At 41.2% G+C, this 22,583-nt stretch overlaps 1 protein-coding gene across 5 annotated transcripts in view; it reads left to right on the top strand.

The window, feature by feature from the left end:
* Window positions 1-22,583, top strand: part of CES5A (carboxylesterase 5A) — a 388,742-nt gene that overhangs the window by 176,951 nt on the left and 189,208 nt on the right. Inside the window, exon 3 of one of the 5 annotated variants that reach the window (XM_089319744.1) lies at window positions 4,039-4,187. The exons of the other annotated variants lie outside the window; for them this stretch is intronic. Coding sequence (XP_089175870.1) covers window positions 4,184-4,187 — 4 coding nt within the window. The 5' untranslated portion in view covers window positions 4,039-4,183. The remainder of the gene's footprint in view (window positions 1-4,038; window positions 4,188-22,583) is intronic. 5 annotated transcript variants of the gene reach the window in all.

Below are 22,583 nucleotides of genomic sequence, written 5' to 3'. Positions count from 1 at the left end.
CCTGGCTTCTGATTGGCGCAGCTCCAGCCGTTGCAGCCATTTGGGGAGTGGACCAGCAGATGGAAGACCTTTCTCTCTGTCTCTCCCTCTCACTGTCTGTAGCTCTACCTCTGAAATAAATAAATAAAAATCTTAAAAAAAAATAAAATATATGATTCAATGTGGGTTTTTTGTTCTTTTAAATTTTATTTATTTATTGGGAGTGAGAGATGGAGAGAGGGAGAGAAGGAGAGAGAGAGAGAGAGAGGGAAAGGGAGGGAGGAGAGAAGGAGAGAGAGAGAGAGAGAGAGAGAGAGAGAAAGGGAGAGAGAGAGAGAGAGAGAAGAGAGAGAGAGACTTATATATCTTTCATCCACTGGTCATTCCCTAAATGCCTGCAGTAGCCAGTTGGAAGCCAGGAGCTCAGAACTTAATCTAGATCTTCCACATAGATGGCAGGGAACCAAGTACTTTAGTCATCATTTGCTAATTCCCAGAGCATTAGAAGAAAGTTGAAATCCAAAGTGAGCTGGGACTTGAACCCAGGCACTCTGCCAATATGGAAAGTGGTTATCCTGAGCAATGTCTTAACCTCATGACAAATGCCTATCCCAAGTCAGTGTTTTATTATTATTAAATTCATGAGATTGTACAACCACTATCACAATCTAATTTTAGAACATCTTTCTGTCCTTGAAATCTTGTATAGTCACTTTCTACACCCTATCCTAACTCTAAGCAACCACTAATCTACTTTTTGGTCTCCATAATCAGTGTGTTCCTTGTGTTTCATAAAAATAGGTTCACACAATAAATAGTCTTTTGGAACTAGCTTTTTTTATTTGCCATAACGTTTTCTAGGTTCATCAATGTTGTAGCACATATCAGTATTTCAATCCTTTGTATCCATTGCACAAATTTATCACATTTTGTTATTCATCCATTGGTGAACACTTGGGATGGTTCCAGTTTTGACCCATTATAATGGACTAATGCTGCCATGAACATTCATACAGTTTCTGTGGGCATATATTTTCAGTTGTCTTGGGTATGCATACACCTAAGAGTAGAAATCTGGGTCAGCACTATGCTTACATTTGTGAGGAACTGATAGACTATTTCTAATATATTTGTTTTAAAGAAATATATGATAGCTTTTTTTTAGGGGTGGGGAGAGAGAAGGAGAGAAAAGGGGAGAGAGGAAGGTCATGGTGGTGGTGCCTCTGGGAGCTATAGAGAATGCTCAGCCAAGAGAATTGGGTCCTAGGCTGATTACTGTTACAGGAACAGATCCAAGTTAATCTACAGAAGTGCCACACATTGCAAAAGGTGTTGGCTGTGCTTTGCCAAGCCCAAAGAGTGGCCTAGAATCAGATCTTTCGACTGGGATAGATAGAACAGGAGGTTCATTTTTGACCTTGGAGCAAGATGGAGACATCAACACATTTTGTTTTAAGCTGAGGCAATTGCTGTAAACAAGGGACTCGTTGCCAAGGCTCTCCTCATACCAACTCACTCCACTCAGTGGCAGGCCTGGCTGGAGTAATGTTTTCTGGCCATCTTTGTCCTTTCATCTGCTTAAGCTAGTTATACTGTCACTTTGAGCTTTGGCTCTGCTCTCTCTGGCTCTGATTCCTCTGGAAGGGCTGCTGTCCAGATGTTTAGGTATTTAGTAAATGCACTTTTCTGATACCTTGGCAGGGTTGCTTTTAGATGGGGATGAATATTTGATGCTGTTGGCTGTTGGGAACATGTACGCTGAAATGACCAGCAAAGTCCTTTCCTCAAGCTCCCTGTTGCATCTGATTCCTTTTGTCTGGATAGTGGATATATAGTTTAAAGGAAAATTCATTGACGAGAAGAGAGTAAGCCATGCCTGTGTTTCACTCTGGGCCCTCTGTCATGATTTGTAAGTAAGCTTCCTAGATTATGGAGAAGAATGCTTTATGTGGGTCCCCCCAGATTACAGAGGACAAAACTGCTATTTCAACCTTTTTAGGGGACTCTTCCCTTCTTTGAACCTGCATCTCATTTACAGAAACTCCTATCTACCGTCCATGGCTCTGTTTTTTATTCTTTTTGAGCTAAGATTGTCTCAGTAAATGTTTAGAACATCCTCATATCTTAGAGAGAGGAAAACATGCTCTCAAGGATGCTGGTGGGTCAATGTGGGATTCACCTTCCACCACCATCCCACTGCCTCCCTGGCCTCAAATTTAACCCTTCCCCATCCTGGAACTCTGCAATTCTATCCCCTATTTTATCCAAAAATATCTAATTCATCTTGGGGCATGTGTTCTGGAGCCCTGCTGTCTAAGTTTGAAGGCTATTTCTAATAGGTTTATATTGGTGTACTAGTGCTTTAGCCAACTGTGTCTTGGTTTCTTTTTCTACAAAATGTAGCTAAGGAGTGGGTATTGTGCAGTAGTGGTAGTGGGCTGAGCTGCGACCTGGGATACTGGATCCCAGATCAGAATGCCTGTTCAGGTCCCTGCTGCTCTGTTTCCAATCTGGCTTCCTGCTAATGCACCTGGGAGGCTGCAGATGCTCCCCAAAGTGCTTGGGTTCCTGCTGCCCATGTGAGAGATTCAGATGGAATTCCTGGCTCCTGGATTTGGCCTGGTCAAGCCCTGGCTGTTGCAGGTATTTGAGGAGTGAACCAGTAAATGCAAGATCTCTCTTTTTGTCTGGCACTACCCCCTCCCTCTCTGTTTGTCACTCTTTCTTTTTTATACATATGCACATGCATCCTAAAATATAGTTAATGGAGGTGGACATTTAGCCTAGCAGTTAAGATGCTGGTTAAGACTCACATGTTTCATATCAGAAAGCTTGGGTTTGATATCTGGCTCAGGCTCCTGATTACAGCTTCTGGCTAATGCAGACTCTTGCTGGCAACAGGGATGGTTCAAGAAGTTGAGTCCCTGGGACTCACATGGGAGATCTGGGTTGAGTTCATTCCTGTCTTTGGCTCAAGCTGGGGCTTCTGTGAACAACTGGTTCATTTGGGGAATGAATTAGCAGATGGAAACACATTCTGTTCCCCCTGCTTACACACACACACACACACACACACACACACACACTTCTGTCTTCCTTCCAGATTAACTAATTTGGTTAATGTAGCAAATTATGGCACATAACTTAAAGGATTCTTGAGTGAAGTAAGTGAAATAATACATTTAAAGTGATTGAAAGTGTGCTTTTCATTAGATAGGGCTCAATAAATGTTGGTTCTTATCATTATAATTTATTAAATGAATGAATGAGGTCTATGCTAATCCCCTCATGGGTCAGGTCACTGTCCTCTACTCTATTACTCCCTTCTCTCAAGAACCATCTCCTAATTTGGGACTGGGAGGTTAGGCTAAGAAGGGAAGACCTATTAGTCTATTGCTTTGGATTGGAGTCCTTTTGGGTGTAGTCATTCCCTCTTGACTGTTAGTCTAGCCCTCTCTGCTTTCATGAGGATTTTGTGGAGATTTGAAAGCATAAACATAATTGTAATCTGGATGCAATTATTTGCTTTTATTTTTCTCTAATCTGTTGTATCATAGATCTTACTTATCTCAACCACTTCATTCATGCAAAAGGCTTTGGACATTGAATATAATTTTGTGAAGATTTCCACCTCCTTTGGGCTTTGGTTAGGAACGTGGCAAACAAAGTTCTGAACAACTCAAAGGGAGGCTTAAGCTGATAAAAATGTGAATTGTAGAACAATTTGAACTTTGCTGACCATTTCACTTCTGGGTATGCAGAACACCATCACTGAGAAACCACTTATGTCCTTCATGGCCAGTGGCCTGGCTGTATTGTGCTGGGGGACCTGGAGGTCCATGAGAGAAGGTGTGTGGATTGTCTACGTCATGGCCACCACTCCTGAAAAGCAGCTCATATATGTGACCTATCCAGGTCTAGGCAGGGCAAAGGAGTGCTCAGAGGAGCCTGATACTTTCCTGCCTCTTTTGGCATCACCTACACATCCCTCCTCCAATTTGGTGAATTCAGGGATGCCTCAGATAAGAGATTACATGAAGTCATTGGTCTCCCCAACAGATATTCCAATGGAGGATGCCATGGGGAAATGAATGACTCCTGAATATTGACACTTCAGATGTGAGCCTTGTGTCATGAAGATGCATGGAAGAACAGTGAGCCTTCTTGAGATCTCTCAACTTATAAAGTGTAACAGCTACCTGTGATGTGTGAGTATGAATCAGAGGTCTGACAAAAGTAGATTGGTTTATAGACTTATTTGGGAAGCTTTTGAAATATCAATTCCTTGGGCCCTAAAGTTTATGATTTAGTAAATCTAGAGTGTAGCATAGAAATCTGATTTAGTAAATCTAGAGTATAGCATAGTCAGGTCTGTGGATGTCTTAATCAGGGATTCCATTCTTGGTTGCACATTTGCTTCATTACCTAGGGAGTTTTAAAATGTGCCCACACCTGGCCTGTACTTCTGGAGACTCAGATTACATTTATTTGACCTGAGTATTCTGTGGATCAATAATCTGTGAAAATTGCCATGTGAATCAAGGAGCAGCTTTATCTGAAGACCACTGAAACATTGGCAATGCACTACTCTTTTTCTTAGGGTGGTGATGGACCACTGCAGGTACCACAGCCAGACACAGTGAGAATGTGAGCTTGAAGGGAGCTTAGAAAGCATTCAGCCTAGTAGTTCCAAGTCCTTCACATTTTGCACACCAGTATAATTCAAAAGATAATTTGAAGAATGATAGAGTTAACTGTTTTTTTCAACTTTTATTTTGCCAACGTAAGATAATAAAAACAAAACAAACATCAACTATAATTTTTGCAGTATTGTTAAATTTTTAAAAATGAAAATAAAGTTTCAATATTACCTATAGTAAAAGACCTGATATCAAGATAAAACATGATTCTTAAGACTGACATAGTCTTTAAGAAGTCATGGGGGTGGCATTGTGGGACAGCAAGGTAACCACTGCTTGGAACTCTAGCATCCCTTGTCAGAGCACCAGCTCCAGCTGTGGCTGCTCCACTTCTGATCCAACTTTTTGCTAATGTGACTGAGCAGGCAGCAAATGATGGCCCAAGCACTTGGGTCCCTGCCACCAATATGGGAGTCCAAATGAACTAAATATTGTGGGCATTTGGGATGTGAACCAGAGGATCGGAGATCTCTCTCCCTCTCTGACACTCTGCCTTTCAAATTAATTAATCAATCTTAAAAAAAAAAAAAAACCCTCACTACATAGCCCCCAGGTTTCCTTAATTCAGCAAGACCTTAAAGGTCTACAGACCAGGATTGTTTCAAGAGCGTCCACTTCAAGCCAAGGTCATAATTTTATAAATGAAAAAATTCAGAGCTGGAGAGGGAAAGTACTTGGCTCTGGTCCCAGCAGAGGCAGCAGCAGGGTTGGAACTAGAATTGCTCTCCTGATGTCTGGTGCACCCTTTGTATGGAACACTGATGAAAAGCTTGGCATTCCAGGTTCTTCCCGTTAACATGCATGGGGTAGAGCCAGTCCTCCTGGCCACACCTAAGGATACTTAAAGCGGTGACCTGGAAATGATCAAGGACACGAACTGTGTAAACAAAGTACCACCCTCAAACTTCCATCAGTAGTGCCGCCGCCGCGGCTCACTAGGCTAATCCTCCGATTTGCGGCGCCAGCACACCGGGTTCTAGTCCTGGTCGGGGTGCCGGATTCTGTCCCGGTTGCCCCTCTTCCAGGCCAGCTCTCTGCTATGGCCAGGGAGTGCAGAGGAGGATGGCCCAAGTGCTTGGGCCCTGCACCCCATAGGATAAGTACCTGGCTCCTGCCATCAGATCAGCGTGGTGCGCTGGCCGTGGCGGCCATTGGAGGGTGAACCAATGGCAAAAGGAAGACCTTTCTCTCTGTCTCTCTCTCTCACTGTCCACTCTGCCTGTCAAAACAAACAAACAACAACAACAACAAAAAAAAACAAAACAAAACAAAAAAAAACTTCCATCAGTGAAGGAGTAAGATTATGTGGTTCTTTTGGGTGACAAGGGAAACTTCCGTGGTTTCCATTGTGAAACAGAGGAGCACATTATTGCTCTGTCACACTAGGGTACTGTGCTTTGAAAGTTAAAATCCTGTGAAGAATTCATTGCCTCCTACGGTGTCCAAACCATCTCTTCCCTTATTATACTATTATTTTTAATAAGTCAACAAATTGGCAAATTCTCTTGGAAATGCTTTGATTTTTAAGAAATGGTCATTTTACACATTTTACACAATTCTTCTGGAGAAGAAAGAAAACAGATTTCAAAATGCATTATCAAGAAATAGGACATTTGAACCCAGTGATCGGAAATGGAGGAGACATGGTGAGCTCCTAGGCTCAGATGTTCAATTCAATATGTGAAGATGATGGAGAATGGACATTGGCAGGACGCTCGCTTCTCCTGGATTACTGCTGGATTGTTGAAGGGCAGGCAGAAAGCCAACTTGGATCTCAAGTCCACCTGAAGTGGTGAAGTTCACTGCCTTGAGCTGTCAGAGAATGAAGGCAGAAAGGGACACACTCAAGAGTCCCCTATGTAACTGACCTTGTGGGTAGGGACATATCCTATTTTGTCTCCTAGCATAGTTCTGGCCCCTAATACCTATTTTGTTGAAATTCAGTAGCTTTTAGAGGCCCAAAGGCATTTCCCTTCATTGAAATCAGGTGACATCTAGAGACCTAGACATAACCAGGGCAATTTTGTGGGGGTGGGAAGAGTGAGGCTGGAAGCAGTCAGGAGGGAGTTGGGTCTGTCACAAAGCCATTAGATGGCTTCCCTGAAAATGGGTCACGAAGGTGCCCTCAATGGGAGGGAGGAAGCCAGAACAGAAATGTCACTGACCTCATAATTTTGCTGAAATCTGACCTTGCTTCCCAAGCCCATCCTTCTAAAACCTATTTCCTAGAGCAAAAAAGCCACAGGTTTTAACACCCCAGCTCCAAATCCCTCCAGAAACTCCTATGGGATCCCACCTACACAAGGTGAGAGACAAAATGAATTCAGTTCCATTTAAAATCGCCGTCTGACTTTCTTTTTGACCTCTTTCCTGATTTCTAATTTAGTCAAATAAACCCATATACCTTAAAGCCATGCCCTGCATCCCACTGGTACCTAAACTCATTTTAAGTACTGACAGGAGGGGGGAAGGGAGCTCCCCTAGCTCAGCTGGCTTCCTGCACTTGAGCTCCTTTGTTGTTTCTCGGAGACAAGCAGGGAGTCAGGACCTTGGCCCTATTGGCTATTAAGAGGATGAAGGAAGCAGGGACGCACGGAGCCAGGGACATTAGCGCATATGCTGAATGTTGACACCAATGTCCTTATTTCACATTGGAGGCTATTAGAGCATGGGGACATCAGGGACATGCCTTAGGTCACATCAAACAGTGGCAGATCTGGGAATCCAACTGGGTGCTTTGAATCCTGACAGCAGCACCCTAGTCACTAGATCACACCCATTGCTGTTGCCTGGTGAAATTAATTTGTCTCTTCCCTTAGTTAAAAGAAAATTCCAGGCTTCCCAACATTTGGCAATAATCCTTTACTTTTCTTTCTTTCTTTTGTTCATTGTAGGTGTTAAATGGCTTACACCACAGAAGTTTGTAGGGGTTAATTTGGAAAACTGCTGTATGTATGTGTGTATGTGCATGCATGTGTGTGGTTGTATATGTGTATATCTGTGTCCCTGTGCCTGTGTGTGAGTATTTTGGCTTGGGGGGTTGGTCACTGGGATTGGGAAAGACGAAGATTGGCAGAACTAATCCAGGTGTCAGAGGGCCCAACCCATGCCCTGTATACACATCCAGAAAGACCAGTCCCTCTAGACTGGGATTGGGTGTGGACCAAGATGAGGGCACCACTGCCCTCTGCTGTACTGAGAGATGAATGCTATCGATATGCCTGCTGCACCTTGTCCTCGGCTGGGGCAGGGATGCTGAGGTGGGATAAAAGGCTATGCTTCAGCATGGGGCTCAACTGACCCACTCCTCCTGAGATTGTTCTTAGCTACAGGTGGTGGAGCAAAAGTACCTTGTGCTTGATTAGGGGTGCTTGATTAGGGGTTGAGTTAGTTACTACTCCAAGGCCTCCCCAGGCAGGGTCTGAAAATTCTGAAGTAGCTCTAATGAAACTTGCATTAAATTTCATATTTTCCTGGTCTTGTTGAGGTCAACATTCAGAATTCTTCCAGTACCACCAAGATTGAACAGTTTTTAAGGCAAGTCCTCTGTTAGCCTTTGATCAATCCTCTCATCTCTGCAAACACAGCACCTTGGGGCAAAAAGCCTAAAATACTACTTCCAAATGAGAATACCCCACATTTGCACCATACACTATAATTTGTCAGTTGTGTTCTCATTAACTATCTCAGATGATCTTTAGAAACCTGCAAATTAAAAGGAAACAGCAATTATTATTCTCATTTATCAGATGGGGAAACTGAGGCCCAGAGCTTTGGTAGTCTGTGATTGATGTGGAGGTGATTAGCTAAGATGTAAAAATGTACTTCTAGCTAGAATTAAATTCATCAAGCTTTAGATTAAAATACACTGAACTTCAAGACAAGAGCCAAGCAAAACATCCAGTAATCAACTGGACGTTACAAGGACAAAACACACAGCCACACTGGCCAGCCACTTTCTAACAACTCCAAGGACTCAGCTTACACTTTAGCTCCTGATTTCTGGAGTGTGTTTATAACAAGGTCACCAGAGTTTCATGGTTGGTAGCTGTTTAACAAGTATGTTTCTTTTTTGATAATAAAACTGTTTATAGCTTTTCAGTCTTAACATTTTAAAATAATATATCATGTTTAATAATCCTACTGTGTTTAATAATCCTACTGCAAGGACAATCATTACTATTGCTCCCAAGTGTTGCAACAACTAAGGTTGGAAGAACTTTCATACCTTTGGCAACCAGTGTTTTCTTTGGTGTTCAGTTTGTGCCAGGCAATCTGCTAGTCCAGAGTATATAACAGTAGACAAGACAGACCTGGTCGTGGCTCTCATGGAACTCATTAAATGAGGGAGCACCTATTCAATTAATGAATTTACACTGTAATAAGTGCTATGAACTTGAATCTGGTGCTGTCAGTGTTAATGGACCTCAACTGATTGAAGCTGAAGTCAGATTCCCTGGAGTCTATAGACTAAGTGGGGTTGACTCAGCATGTGGGGTTGAAACTCTGCTTGGAGAGTGGTCTAGACAGAGACATTGGCAGTGTGAAGGTCCTGAAGAAGAAAGTCCCTTAGAACATCCAAGATACTGAAAGAAAGCCAACATAGCTGGAACACAGAGAATAGAGGGGAAGAGGTCCACAGTGGGGTTGGTGAGAACTGTAGAGTAGAGATTAATCTTTTATCCTGGTTGCACAACTAGATTTAGGTGAAGTGGACCCTTTGTTCTGTGAATCTTTAATCTCTATGTTACTTTCCTCCCCTACTTGTTCTTCTACTCTAGCTAAACTCAATTCATTTAATTTCTAAGACATAGCTTCTCCTACCTCTGTCTCATTGCTCCTGTGATTTCTCTATCTATCTCATAGCTACCTCATAGCTCTGCATGTCAGAAATTCTTTTTACCCTTTAAGCCAATGATTGTAAATACAAATTTGTCAGAAAGTTAAGTTAATAAGTGACATGGCTTAATATATTATCAAGTTCTGGGGAACTGACAAACTGGAGCATATCTGCTCCCATTATACTATTATGCTGAAGCCCAGTTCTGTACAACAGTACTTTTCTTCAATGATGGAAATGTTCTGTATTTGCAATGTTTAATACATGTACTAGTCATATATGGCTGCAGTGGCTGGGGAATTGAAAATTTCATTGAATTTAAAAAAAATATTTATTTATTTATTTGAAAGGCAGAGGGGGAGAGAGAGAGAGAGAGAGAGAGAGAGAGAGAGAGAGAGAGATGGTTGCTCCACTTCTGATCCAGCTCTCTGCTATGGCCTGGGAAAGCAGCAGAAGATGGCCCAAGTCCTTGGGTCCCTGCACCCACATAGGAGACCCAGAGGACTCCTGGATCATGGATCTTGGCTTAGGATCGGCCCAGCTCCAGCTGTCGTGGCCATTTCTGGAGTGAACCAGCAAAGGAAGCTCTCTCTCTCTCTCTCTCTCTCTGCCTCTGCTCTCTGTAACTCTGCCTTTCAAATAAATAAATATTTTTAAAAGATTGTGATGTAGATATTCTGCTTGTGTTTCCAGCCTGATGATGGTAACATTAACCCTAACCTGAGTTTTTCAGCCTGCTACTAGTCTGCCCTATGGATTTCTGACCTTCCTGTCCCCACAACAGCATTAAATGACTACTTAAAATAAATTCCTGTATATTTGTTATAATAAAATCTGTGTGAAATTAAAAAAAAAGAGAGAGGGAGAGGGAGAGAGAGAGAGAGAGAGTGTGTGTGTGTCTTCTATCCACTGGTTTACTCCCAGATGGCCACAACAGCTGGAGCTGGGCTGATCTGAAGTCAGAAGCCAAGAATTTCCTCTGGGTCTCCCATGCAGGTTCAGGGGCCCAAGGACTAGAGCCATCCTCTACCACTTTCCCAGGCCATAGTAGAGAGCTGGATCAGAAGTGGAGCAGCCAGGTCTCTAACCAGTGCCCATATGGGATGCTGGCACTGCAGGTGGTGGCTTTATCTGTTAAGCCACAGCGCTGGCCCCCATTTAGTTTTTTTTATTTTTTTAATTTTTTTTTATTTTTTGACAGGCAGAGTGGACAGTGAAAGAGAGAGACAGAGAAAGGTCTTCCTTCTGTTGGTTCACCCCCAGTGGCCACCACGGCAGGCATGCTGTGGCCGGTGCACTGCGCTGATCCGAAGCCAAGAACCAGGTGCTTCTCCTGGTTTCCCATGCGGGTGCAGGGCCCAAGCACTTGGGCCATCCTCCACTGCACTCCCGGGCCACAGCAGAGAACTGGACAGGAAGAGGAGCGACCGGGCCAGAATCTGGCACCCCGACCAGGACTAGAACCCGGAGTGCTGGCGCTGCAGGCGGAGGATTAGCCTATTAAGTCGTGGTGCCGGCCTCCCATTTAGTTTTAATTTAAACTTATATAGCTATGTGTGACCAGTGGGCTACCACATTAGAAAATGAAACTGCCATTTGTTTTCATTTTGAACTGAGAGAACAATATTTCCAGAGATTTCAGTTTTTTCAAGAGGAGTAAGATCTTTGGATTCTCATTTGAAATATTCTGATTTTAAATATTGGTGACAAATTCAGATTTTAAAGGCATACTGTTAGTGATTCATATCTCTGGGAAGATGGAGTAGATGTACTTTATAAAAACATGGACATTATACATAACACAAGCAGAAAAAGATTCTGAAAAGCGGAAATGATTTGGGCAAGGAGTGTATTAATTTTACTTCAGACCCTTTCCATTAAAGATGAATTTTTTGGGTTTTCTTTTTATATCATATATCCTAGACTTGGAATTGAAGGAGTTAGCAACCCAGAAACACAGAGAAACTAAACCCTAATAAAAACTTGCTCTCTCTGACCAACGTTCTGGGAAAAGGAATAGCATTGCAACACAGAAAATTGAGATAGTAACTATTTTACTGTAGCTGAATGCTACTGGAGAAGCTTGTTCCTTCACTACCAGCACCAACAGAGACTGAGAGGGAGCCTTGACTTCCACGCTCTTGAACCTGTAATAGAGCATCCAACATCCCTGGGGCAGTGTCAGATAAAGTCAAATAGAGAACTGGAACTTACATTCCCATGAGCTCACAAGTAGCTCCTTTTCTTTATCCCTCTTGTAACTGTAGAGTCAACTGAGCCCACTTGTGGAATCTGGGGGCTTAAACTTCTACCTCTACCTAGACTAAGTGAGATTTTATCTTCCTGCTGATGTGATGTTAAAGAAGGTCTAGTGGAGAATTAGTACTTTCAAATGACAATACTGTTAGACTCTGACATGTTGTGTACATGTAAGGTAATATTTAAAATAGCTACTAAGTGTAAAGCTATACCAAAAAAGTATACACAAAAGCATTATGGATAAATGACAATGGAATTCTGAAATTTATTTAAGGATGGAAAGAAGACAGGAAGGAAGTTAGGCAAAAGAAAAGAAGGCAGGAAGAAGAAAACAGAGAACCAGAAAATAGAACATAACAAAAAACAAAATGTCAGACTCAAGTCATGATATATGAAAAATCACATTAAATGTAAATGGTCTAAAATAGCTGAGATAAAAGGAAGAGATTAATAGAGTGGATTAAAAATTTATCCTAACTATTGTTATCTACAAGAAGGTCATTTTAAATATGATGATATAGGAAGATTGAAATTAAAATAATGGAAAAACATGTGTCATGCAAACAAAATCAAATAAAAACAGGAGTGGCTATATTAATTTCAAGTAAAATAGACAGGAACATTATATAATCTTGAAAAGGTCAAACCTCCAAGAAATAAGTCAAAGCAATCCTAAATACACATGCATCAAATAAAGGAGCTGTAAAGTAAGTGAAGCAAAAACTGGCAAAATTGAAAAGAGGAATAGATAAACCCACAATTACAATGGGTGTCTTAATCATCAGTCTGTCAATAATTTATGGAACAACCAGGCAAAAAATAAGCAAGGATTTAGGAGAGTTTAATAACAGCATCAACCAACAGGACCTAATCAACATTTGCAGACTCTTCCATCCAAAAATAGCAGAATATGCATTGATTCTAAGGATCCATAAACACAAGCCATAATACACATCATCCTGGATCATAAAACAAACTTCAACAAATGTGAATGAAGTGAAATTGTACTAAGTATATCCTCTGCTCACAGTGAAACCAAACTAAAAACCAGTAACAGAAAAATTACAGGAAAACCTTTGAACACTTGAACACTAAACAGCACACTTCTGTATAATCCATGTGTAAAAGACATAATCAAAAAGGAATTTTTTTAAGATTTATTTATTTGAAAGGCAGAATTACAAAGAGGCAGAAGCAAAGAGAGAGAGAGAAGTCTTCCATCTACTGCCTCACTCTCCCAAATGGCCACAATGGCTGGAACTGAGCTGATCTGAAGCCAGGAGCCAGGAGCTTCTTCCAGGTCTCCCCTGCAGGTGCAGGGGCCCAAGCAGTTGGGCCATCTTCTACTGCTTTCCCAGGCCATAGCAGAGAGCTGGATCAGAAGTGGAGCAGCCGAGTGTTGAACTGGCACCCACATGGGATGCCGGCACTGCAGGTGGCGGCTCTACCCATTACCCACAATGCTGGCCCCAGGAAAATTTTAAAATTTAATAAGCTACATGAAAACTGAAATGCAATATATGAAAATCTGTGAGAAACAACTAAAGCAATGCTGAGAAAGAAATGTATACCACTAAATACATACACTAGAAAAGATGAAAATCTTAAATAATATAAACACCTCAGTATCCTAAAATAAGAAAAGGAAAATAAACCTAAATCAAACAAGAAGAAAGAAATAATAAAGATAAAAGATAATATCAATGGACTAAAAAATAGAGAAAATCAATGAAACAACTGGTTCTTTGCACAAATCAATATGATTAACAAACTTCTAGCAGAGTGAAAGAGAAAAAAGGGAGAAAATACAAATGGTCAACATCATGAACGAAATAGCGTACTACTACAGACTCTGCTGATATAAAAACAATAATAAGAGAATCCTACATACAATTTTACATGTTAAAAGTTAACAACTGAGATGGTATGGGTCAATTCCTTGAAAAACATAAATTAGCACTACATATCTAATCCTTTTTTTTTTTTAAAAAAGATTTATTTATTTTATTTGAAAGTCAGAGTTACAGAGAGAGAGGAGAGGCAGAAAGAAAGAAAGACAGATCTTCCATCTGATGGTTCACTTCCCAAATGGCCGCAAGGGCCGGAGCTCCGCCAATCCAAAGCCAGGAGCCAGGAGCGTCTTCTGGGTCTCCCACCTGGGTACAGGGGCCCAAAGACTTGGGCCATCTTCCACTGTTTTCCCGGGCCATAGCAGAGAGCTGGATTGAAAGTGGAGCAGCTGGGTCTGGAACCAACACCCATATGGGATGCCGGCGCTTCAGGCCAGGTCATTAACCCACTGCGCCACAGTGCTGGCCCCACATATCTAATCCTAAATAGACCATTTGAATAGTCTTCTAACTATTGAGACAATTAATTATATAATTTTTAACTCTCCCCAAAAAAGTCTTTATATTTAGATGGTTTCATTGGAGAATTAATCAGCATCTCATTAAAGAATTTATCAAATGTTTAAAAAAGAAAAAAAAGTTTAAAAAAATTAATACTAATTCTATAAATCTTTCCTAGACAACAGAAGAGGAGATAATACTTCGTATTTCATTTTATAAAATTAAGATTAACTTGACAAGCAAATCAAATAGAGAGTACACAACAATAAAACTATAGGTTAATATCTCTCATATAGGTATATATGTATAAATTTCCTAACACAGATTAGCAGATAAAATTCAACTCTATATAAAAATAACTATACATTATGACCATGAGGGATTTAGTAAAAGAATGAAAGTCTAGTTCAGTATCTGAAAATCAGTATCATCTACCATTTTAGCAGTCTAAAGAAGAAATTAGGCAATTTCAAAATTGACAATTACAAAATAGTATTAATAAAGAAAAAATATTTGGCGAAATTCATGTTAAAAATCCTCAGCAAACCAGAACTACAGGGGAATTTGAACTTGATAAATAGCATCTATCAAAATGTTGTAGCTGAAATTATATTTAATGATGAACGACTGAATTTTTTTCTCCCTAAGACTGGGGATGAAGTAAGGATGTCCAAACTTGTCCCCATTTATTATGGAGCTGGAAACTTGTACAAATGCAATAAGTCATGTAGAGAAAACAAAAGGAGACATATCAGGAAGGAACATATGAAAGTGACTTTATTGGCAGATGATGTGATTGTCAACATGGACAATCTTAAGCAATCTACAGAAAATAAAACAAAAAACAAAACTCCTAGAACTAATACGTGATCTAAGCAATATTATAAGGGATGATAAACAGCCGGCGCCGTGGCTCACTAGGCTAATCCTCCGCCTTGTGGCGCCGGCACCCTGGGTTCTAGTCCCGGTTGGGGTGCCGGATTCTGTCCCGGTTGCCCCTCTTCCAGGCCAGCTCTCTGCTGTGGCCAGGGAGTACAGTGGAGGATGGCCCAAGTGCTTGGGCCCTGCACCCCATGGGAGACCAGGAGAAGCACCTGGCTCCTGCCATCGGATCAGCGCAGTGTGCCGGCTGTGGCGGCCATTGGAGGGTAAACCAACGGCAAAAGGAAGACCTTTCTCTCTGTCTCTCTCTCACTGTCCACTCTGCCTATCAAAAAAAAAAAAAAAAAAAGATGATAAACATAAAAATCAGTTAAATTTTTCTATTCTAGAAATGTACACATGGACATAGAAATTAGAAATAAATACAAACAATTTACAATCACTCAGAAAACAAAATACTTTAGTAAAAATGTAACAAAACATGTACAGTACTTTTATTCTGAGCGTTATAAAATACTGAATATACAAAACACTGATGCAGAATCAAGTGTGGGGAACATTTTTTTTTTTTCTGCCAAGAGCTATTTGGATATTTATACCATCATTTGTGGGCCATACAAAATGATCAACTTAAAAACTAGCCTGCTGACCGGCGCCACAGCTCACTTGGCTAATCCTCTGCCTGTGGCGCCAGCACTCCGGGTTCTAGTCCTGGTTGGGGCGCCGGATTCTGTCCTGGTTCCTCCTCTTCCAGTCCAGCTCTCTGCTGTGGCCTGAGAAGGCAGTGGAGGATGGCCCAAGTACTTGGGCCCTGCACCTGCATGGGAGGCCAGGAGGAAGCACCTGGCTCCTGGCTTCGGATTGGTGCAGTGCGCCGGCTGCAGCAGCCATCTGGGGGGTGAACCAATGGAAGGAAGACCTTTCTCTCTGTCTCTCTATCTCTCACTGTCTAACTCTGCCTGTCAAAAAAAAAAAAAAATTAGTCTGCTATAGATTTTTTGAATTTCAAGTCCCACCTGAGGTTGCCTTGACACGACCAGGCCAAGTGATTTTGTGGGCATTCTATGGTCTGCAGGCCAGATGTTCTCCACCCCTGAATGAATGTAGAAGGATATATTCATGGATTGAAAAACCCAACATAAACAAGATATCAGCCGGCGCCGTGGCTCAATAGGCTAATCCTCCACCTAGCGGCGCCGGCACACCGGGTTCTAGTCCCGGTTGGGGCGCCGGATTCTGTCCCGGTTGCCCCTCTTCCAGGCCAGCTCTCTGCTATGGCCAGGGAGTGCAGAGGAGGATGGCCCAGGTGCTTGGGCCCTGCACCCCATGGGAGACCAGGAAAAGCACCTGGCTCCTGGCTCCTGCCAGGATCAGCGCGGTGCGCCGGCTGCAGCGGCGGCCATTGGAGGGTGAACCAGCGGCAAAGGAAGACCTTTCTCTCTCTGTCTCTCTCTCTCACTGTCCACTCTGCCTGTCAAAAAAAAAAAAAAAAAAAAAAAAAAAAAAAAAAAAAACAAGATATCATTGCTCTCCGAGTGGATATACAGGCTTAACAAAATTCCTGTCAATGTCTCTGAAGGATTTTTTTTAAAGATTTATTTATTTATTTGAAAGGTAGACTTATAGAGAGAGAACAGGAGAGGGAGAGAGAGAGAGAGAGAGAGAGAGAGAGATTTTCTATCTGCTGGTTCACTACCCGGATGGCCACAAAGGCCAGGGCTGGGCCAGGTTGAAGCCAGAAGCCAGGAGCTTCTTCTGAGTCTCCCACTGGAGTGCAGGAGTCCAAGCCCTTGGGCCAACCTCTGCTACTTTCCCAGGCATGTTAACAGGGAGCTGGATCAGAACTGGGGTGGCTGGGACTTGAGCTGGCACCCAGGCCATGGCCTAACCTGCTGCACCACAGTGCCTGACCCTCTCTGAAGGGTTTTTGTAGAGACAGACAAGCATATTCCAAACTATGTATGAAAAGGAAAAGGAATGATGAGAGCTAAAACAATCTTGAAAAGGAAAAGTAAAGCAGGAGGAACTAGTTGACTCAATTTCAAAACTTGTAATATAGCTATAGTAATTAAGATTGCATCTTAATTATGTTGGCAGAGGGATAAACACATAGATCTGCAGAGCAGAATAGAAAACCCAGAAATAGAACTGCACACATATGCCCAACTCATTTTTGGCAAAGGTGCAAAAACAACTCAGTAGAGAAAAGGTAGCTTTTTTTTTTTTTTTTTTTTGACAAAGGGAACTGGAACAATTTAAATATCAATAGGAAGGGGCGGACTTTGGCATAGGCTTTAAGTTGCTACTTGGGATGCCTGCATCCCATATAAGAGTGCCTGGTTCAAGTCCTGGCTGCTCTGCTTTGGATCTAGTTTCCTGCTAAAGCATACCCTGGAAGACATCAGGTGAAGATTCAAATACTTGGGTCCCTGCCACCCATTTGGGAGACTCAGATGAAATTCAGGTCTCTTGGCTTTGACCCGGCCCAGCCCTGTTATCTATTGATATCTCTCTTCTCTGTCTCTCTGTCTCTCTGCCTTTCAGCTAAAATGAAAAACAATATCAATAGATTAAGAAAAAAGAACCTTGCTTTAAGTCTCATATCTTATATAAAAATTAACCTGATGTGGATAATGAACTCAGATATACAATGTAAAACTATAATATTTTCAGAATAAAACATGAGAAAATTTTCAGGAAGCTAGTTAGGCAGAGTTCTTAGACAAAAGCATAATTCATAAAAATACTGGTAAATTAGATAATTAACATTAAAAATTCTAAGAGAGTCTTTCAAGAAGATGAATAGAAAGTAATTGCAACCACAAATTCAAAACAGAATTAGTATCTAGAATATACTATACAGGGACTTTCGAAACTCAACATCAAAGAGACAGTCCAGGGCAGGTGTTTGGACTACCAGATAAGGTGCTGCTGGGAATAGCAGCATCTCATATCTGATTGTCTGGGTTGAACTCCCAGCTCTACTCCTGATTCCAGCTTCCTGCTAATGCCACCCTGAGACAGGACAGGTAATGGTTCAAGTACTTGGGACTCTGCCACTTACTTGGATTGAGTTCCAAGTTCCTGGCTTTGGTCTTGCCTAGCTCAGACTTTTGTGGATATTTGGAGGAGTAAACTAGTGAATGGAAGCACTGTCTCTCACTGTCTCTTAAGTAAAATAAATAAAAACTTTGAAAGACAACTCAGTTGAAATTGTACAAAAGATATAAGCAGATGTTTCACTAAAGAGGATATACACATGACAAATAAGCACCTGCAAAGATTTCAATATAATTAGCCACTAGGGGAAAATGAAAATGAAAATCACAGAGTATTACTACACAACTATTTGAATGGCTAAATCACTATGTTCCTAAAGTGTGCTTATGAAATGCATGAAGTTTGTATACCTTAAATCAAAGTTTTCTGGTAAAAAAATAAAAATAAATGACAATACCAAATGCTGTTGAGGATATAAAGAAACCAAATCACTCATACATTGCAAAAGGGAATGTAAAGTGGTGCAGCATTTCACAAGATTGTTTGGCAGTTTGTTAAAATTTAGTACATGAAATTACCATATGGCCCAGTAATTGTACTTCTGAGCATTTGTATTACACAAGTGAAAAATGTGTTCACACAAAAACTTGGAAACAAATGTTGATAGCCACCTGTTGTTCATAATGGCCTCCAAGTGGAAATAACCTAGATGTCTTTCAGTGGATTAATGGTTAAGCAAACTATGATACATCTATATATTGGACTGCTATTCAGCAACAAAAAAGAGATGAACTATTGATATATGTAATGTGGATAATTTTCCAGGCAATTATGTTGAATGAAAAATTAATTCCATTATTCATATTATATGATATAATTTCTGTACAGTCTTGAAATGACAAAGTTGCAAACATAGAGAACGGATTAGTGGTTGCTGGAAGTTAAGAAGGGGATAAAGGCAGACAGAAGTTGATGTGGCTATAAAAGATGAGCAAGAAACCTCATGTTATAGTGATGGAGGTGTTGGATATTTTGATGGCATACATGCTAATATTCTGCCTATGATATTGTGCTGTAGTTTATAAGATATTACAATTGAGAGAAACTTAATAAAAAGTATGGGGCATATCTCCACATTATTTCTTTTTTAAAATTTGTTTATTTTATTTATTTGAGAGGCAAGTGATAGATAGAGGGAAAGAGAGAAAAAGAGATCTTCCATTTGGTTCACTCCCTAGATGGCCTCAATGGCCAAAGTTAGAAGCCTGGAACTCATCTGGGTCTCCCCTAATAGTGGCAGGGGCCCAGGCATTTGGGCCATCTTCTGCTACTTTCCCAGGTGCATTAGCAGCAAGCTGGATCAGAAGCAAAACAGCCAGCATTCAAACTAGTGTGCTCTGATATGGGATGCTGGTGTTGACAGCAACAGCTTAACATACTATGGTGCCACAATGCCAGGCCTTCCACATTACTTATTACGACAGCACATGAGTCTGCAATTATCTCAGAATAAAAAGTTTGTCGAAATATATTGTGAAGGCCAAATAAAAATACACTTTCTCAAAAAATATAAGCCACTGTTTAAGATTCATGCCTTAAAATGTATTTCAAATTTATCTCCTTTATTGTCTTTTCTAGTCCTTCCTTTCATAGGTTATTGCTCCCTTCCTTTGTGATTTGGAGCACACTGTGATTTTTTTATTGGCCCTACCATTTTTCCTGATTGCAGAATTTTTCATGGATGAATTGTATCAACCTGCTTCTTTAGGAGCTCCTGCTATATTTTCTGTTGAAATTCCATTTGATGATTTTTCAAATCTGCTTGGTCCCCTTTATCTCATATTATCAATTTCCTTTTGTTTCTTTGATAATTGAAAAGATAGAAATTTTATTGTGTCTTTTTTTTAAAAGATTATTTTTTTGAGAGGCAGAGTTACAGAGAGAAAGAGGGGGAGAGAGAGAGAGAGAGACAAAGAGAGAGAGAGATCTTCCATCTGCCGGTTCACTCCCCAAATCGTTGCAATGGCTGGAGCTGGGCTGATCCCAAGCCAGGAGCCAGGTGCTTCTTCCAGGTCTCCCACGTGAGTGCAGGAGTCCAAGCACTTGAGCTGGTTTCCACTGCTTTCCCAGACCATTAGCAGGGAACTGGATTGGAAATGGAGCAGGCACCCATATGGAATGCTGGTGTCTCAGGCATCCACAGTGCCGGATGCCATAGCACCGGCCCCTCTTTTATCATTTAATAAACTAATTTTTTTGTGGCATCTGGTGTAATACTGGGAAAAGGCTGAAATCCAGTATATGCTCTCACAACATAGACCATGTCTGTGATCCCAAAATGTGCAGGGATTTCTTCCTACCAGCAAGCAAACCATCAATTCTGTGGTGGACACCAGCTTGGTGTCTTCTCATTTGGTTCAATTTCGGGATCATTGATCTGGAGATAGTGTCAGGTCCCACAGGTTAAGAGATCAGTCTCCTGGGCTGTTCCCCAGTTTAGATACAGTGACAAGTCTGGGCCTCCAGAATTTCTGCCTGGCTGACTGTAAACTTTGTGTTTCTATGACCTCCTCTGTGATTCAGTTAATTTGTTGGAGTGGCTCACAGAACTTAGGGAAACACTATGCTTTTATTAACCGGTTTATTAAAAAGGATGTTTTAAAGGGCACAAATAAGCAGCGAGATGAAAATAATACAGGATGAGATCTGGAGAAGTCCTAAATCCAGGGACTTCTACCCTGTGGAGTTGGAGTGCACCACCCTCCTGGCAAATGTGTATGTTCTTGTTCATCTTCCTGCAAACTTCCATGTGGTTAGCTGTCTAGGAGCTCTCTGAACTCTGTCTTTTTTTTTTTTTTTTTTTTTTTTTTTTGTGGAGACACCATTGGATGAGCATGACTGAAGTATGGACAACTGTGTTGAAATGTGATTAGACCTAAAGGGTATGATCTGATGCTAATAGGCTAAATGGGGGAGCCCGGTAAAACATATTGGTCCTGTTTGTGCAGATTCTTGTTGACCTCTCTGTGCAGCAGTTCTTCCTCTCTCTAATGTGGTAGGACTTCTTCTGAAATGAAGATCTTACCATCTACTATCAGACAAGGTAGATCAGAAAATTTCTTTATGGTCAGCTCTAAGACAGAAAGTCGGTGGAAGATTAGAATGTATTTTTAGTTTCTATGACTCACCTTGGGAAAAAGAAATTCTGGTAGTTATGGCCTGCCTTGGAGAGAAAGTGGATCACATCAAAGGAGGACAAGAGAAGGTGTGTGTGTGTGTGTGTGTGTGTGTGAGAGAGAGAGAGAGAGAGAGATTTTGCTTCCTGAGTCCTAAAATATTCCAATATTTTAACAACAGAAAGTCTTTTACCTTTATCACTGTGAAACTGTTCCATAGCTGATTCAGGAACAAAGGACAAAAGACCAAATTCTTTCACTATATTGCTCTAGTCATTTAGGAAATAGGGCTATAGGAATTATTACCCAGGAACCATGAAGGAAAAGCAAAAAACACATATCATAATAACAAAGTCTAATCCTACATTTTATTATACATTTTTTTAAAGATTTATGTATTCAAAAGGCAGAGTTACAGAGAGGCAGAGGCGGAGAGAGAGAAAGAGAGAGAAGTCTTCCATCTACTGGTTCACTCCCCAGATGACTGCAATGGCTGGAGCTGTGCCAATCCAAAGCCAGGAGTCAGGAGCTTCTTCAAGGTCTCCCATGTGGGTGCAGGAGCCCAACCATTTTCCACGGCTTTACCAGGCCAAAGCTGAGAGCTGGATCAGATGTGGAGCATCTAGGACTTGAACCGGCGCCCATATGGGATGCCGGCACTGCAAGCAGTGGCTTTTACCCACTAAGCCCAGTGTTGGCCCCTAATTCTTTTTTCTCACTTATGGTAGATTATTTCTTCCTGTGTTACATTTTGAATTGTGAGCTTATCTTTATTGAGACTTTATCTGTAGGATCCTGGGAAATCTGTGCTGAGAGTGTTCTCTCTAAATGCAGTGCTTTTGCATTGATTTCTTCCAGGTACTCCAGGAGCAGTACCAACCAAGGATCATTTATAATGCTAGTTTGTTAGCTTGGGGATTATTACACTGAATGACAATATAAGTGTGAATCCCAATATAGTTTGTTATTGTCATGGAAGTTTCCTTATTCTCTTTCTACCCAGAACTTTGGTTGACTTTTATTTTCTCCTTACATTTTGTTTTCTTCCTTTTCAATTTTTGGCACATTTTAACAATTAACTTTTTAGATTTTATTTTTCTTAGTGTTTTTGAGTGTGCATTTTATTTTATTATTTTTAAAATATTTACTAATTTATTTGAAAGGTAGAGTTTCAGAGAGAGAGAGAGAGAGAGAGAGAGAGATCTTCCATCAACTGATTTTCTCCCCAAATATCTGCAATGGCTGGAGTTGTGGCAGTCCAAAGTGAGGACCCAGGAGCTTCTTCTGGATCTCCCACATGGGTACAGGGGCCCAAGCACTTGGGCCATCCTCTGCTAACTTCCCAGGCACCTTACAGGGAGCTGGATCAGAAATAGAACAACAGGGATTTGAACCG

The sequence above is a fragment of the Oryctolagus cuniculus genome, chromosome 18 (genome assembly GCF_051225735.1).
Source record: "Oryctolagus cuniculus isolate XC-2025 breed Fujian yellow rabbit chromosome 18, ASM5122573v1, whole genome shotgun sequence".
Lineage (NCBI taxonomy): Eukaryota > Metazoa > Chordata > Mammalia > Lagomorpha > Leporidae > Oryctolagus > Oryctolagus cuniculus.
Note: the sequence above shows the minus strand (reverse complement) of the source record. Positions and strands in the feature narration are given on the sequence as shown.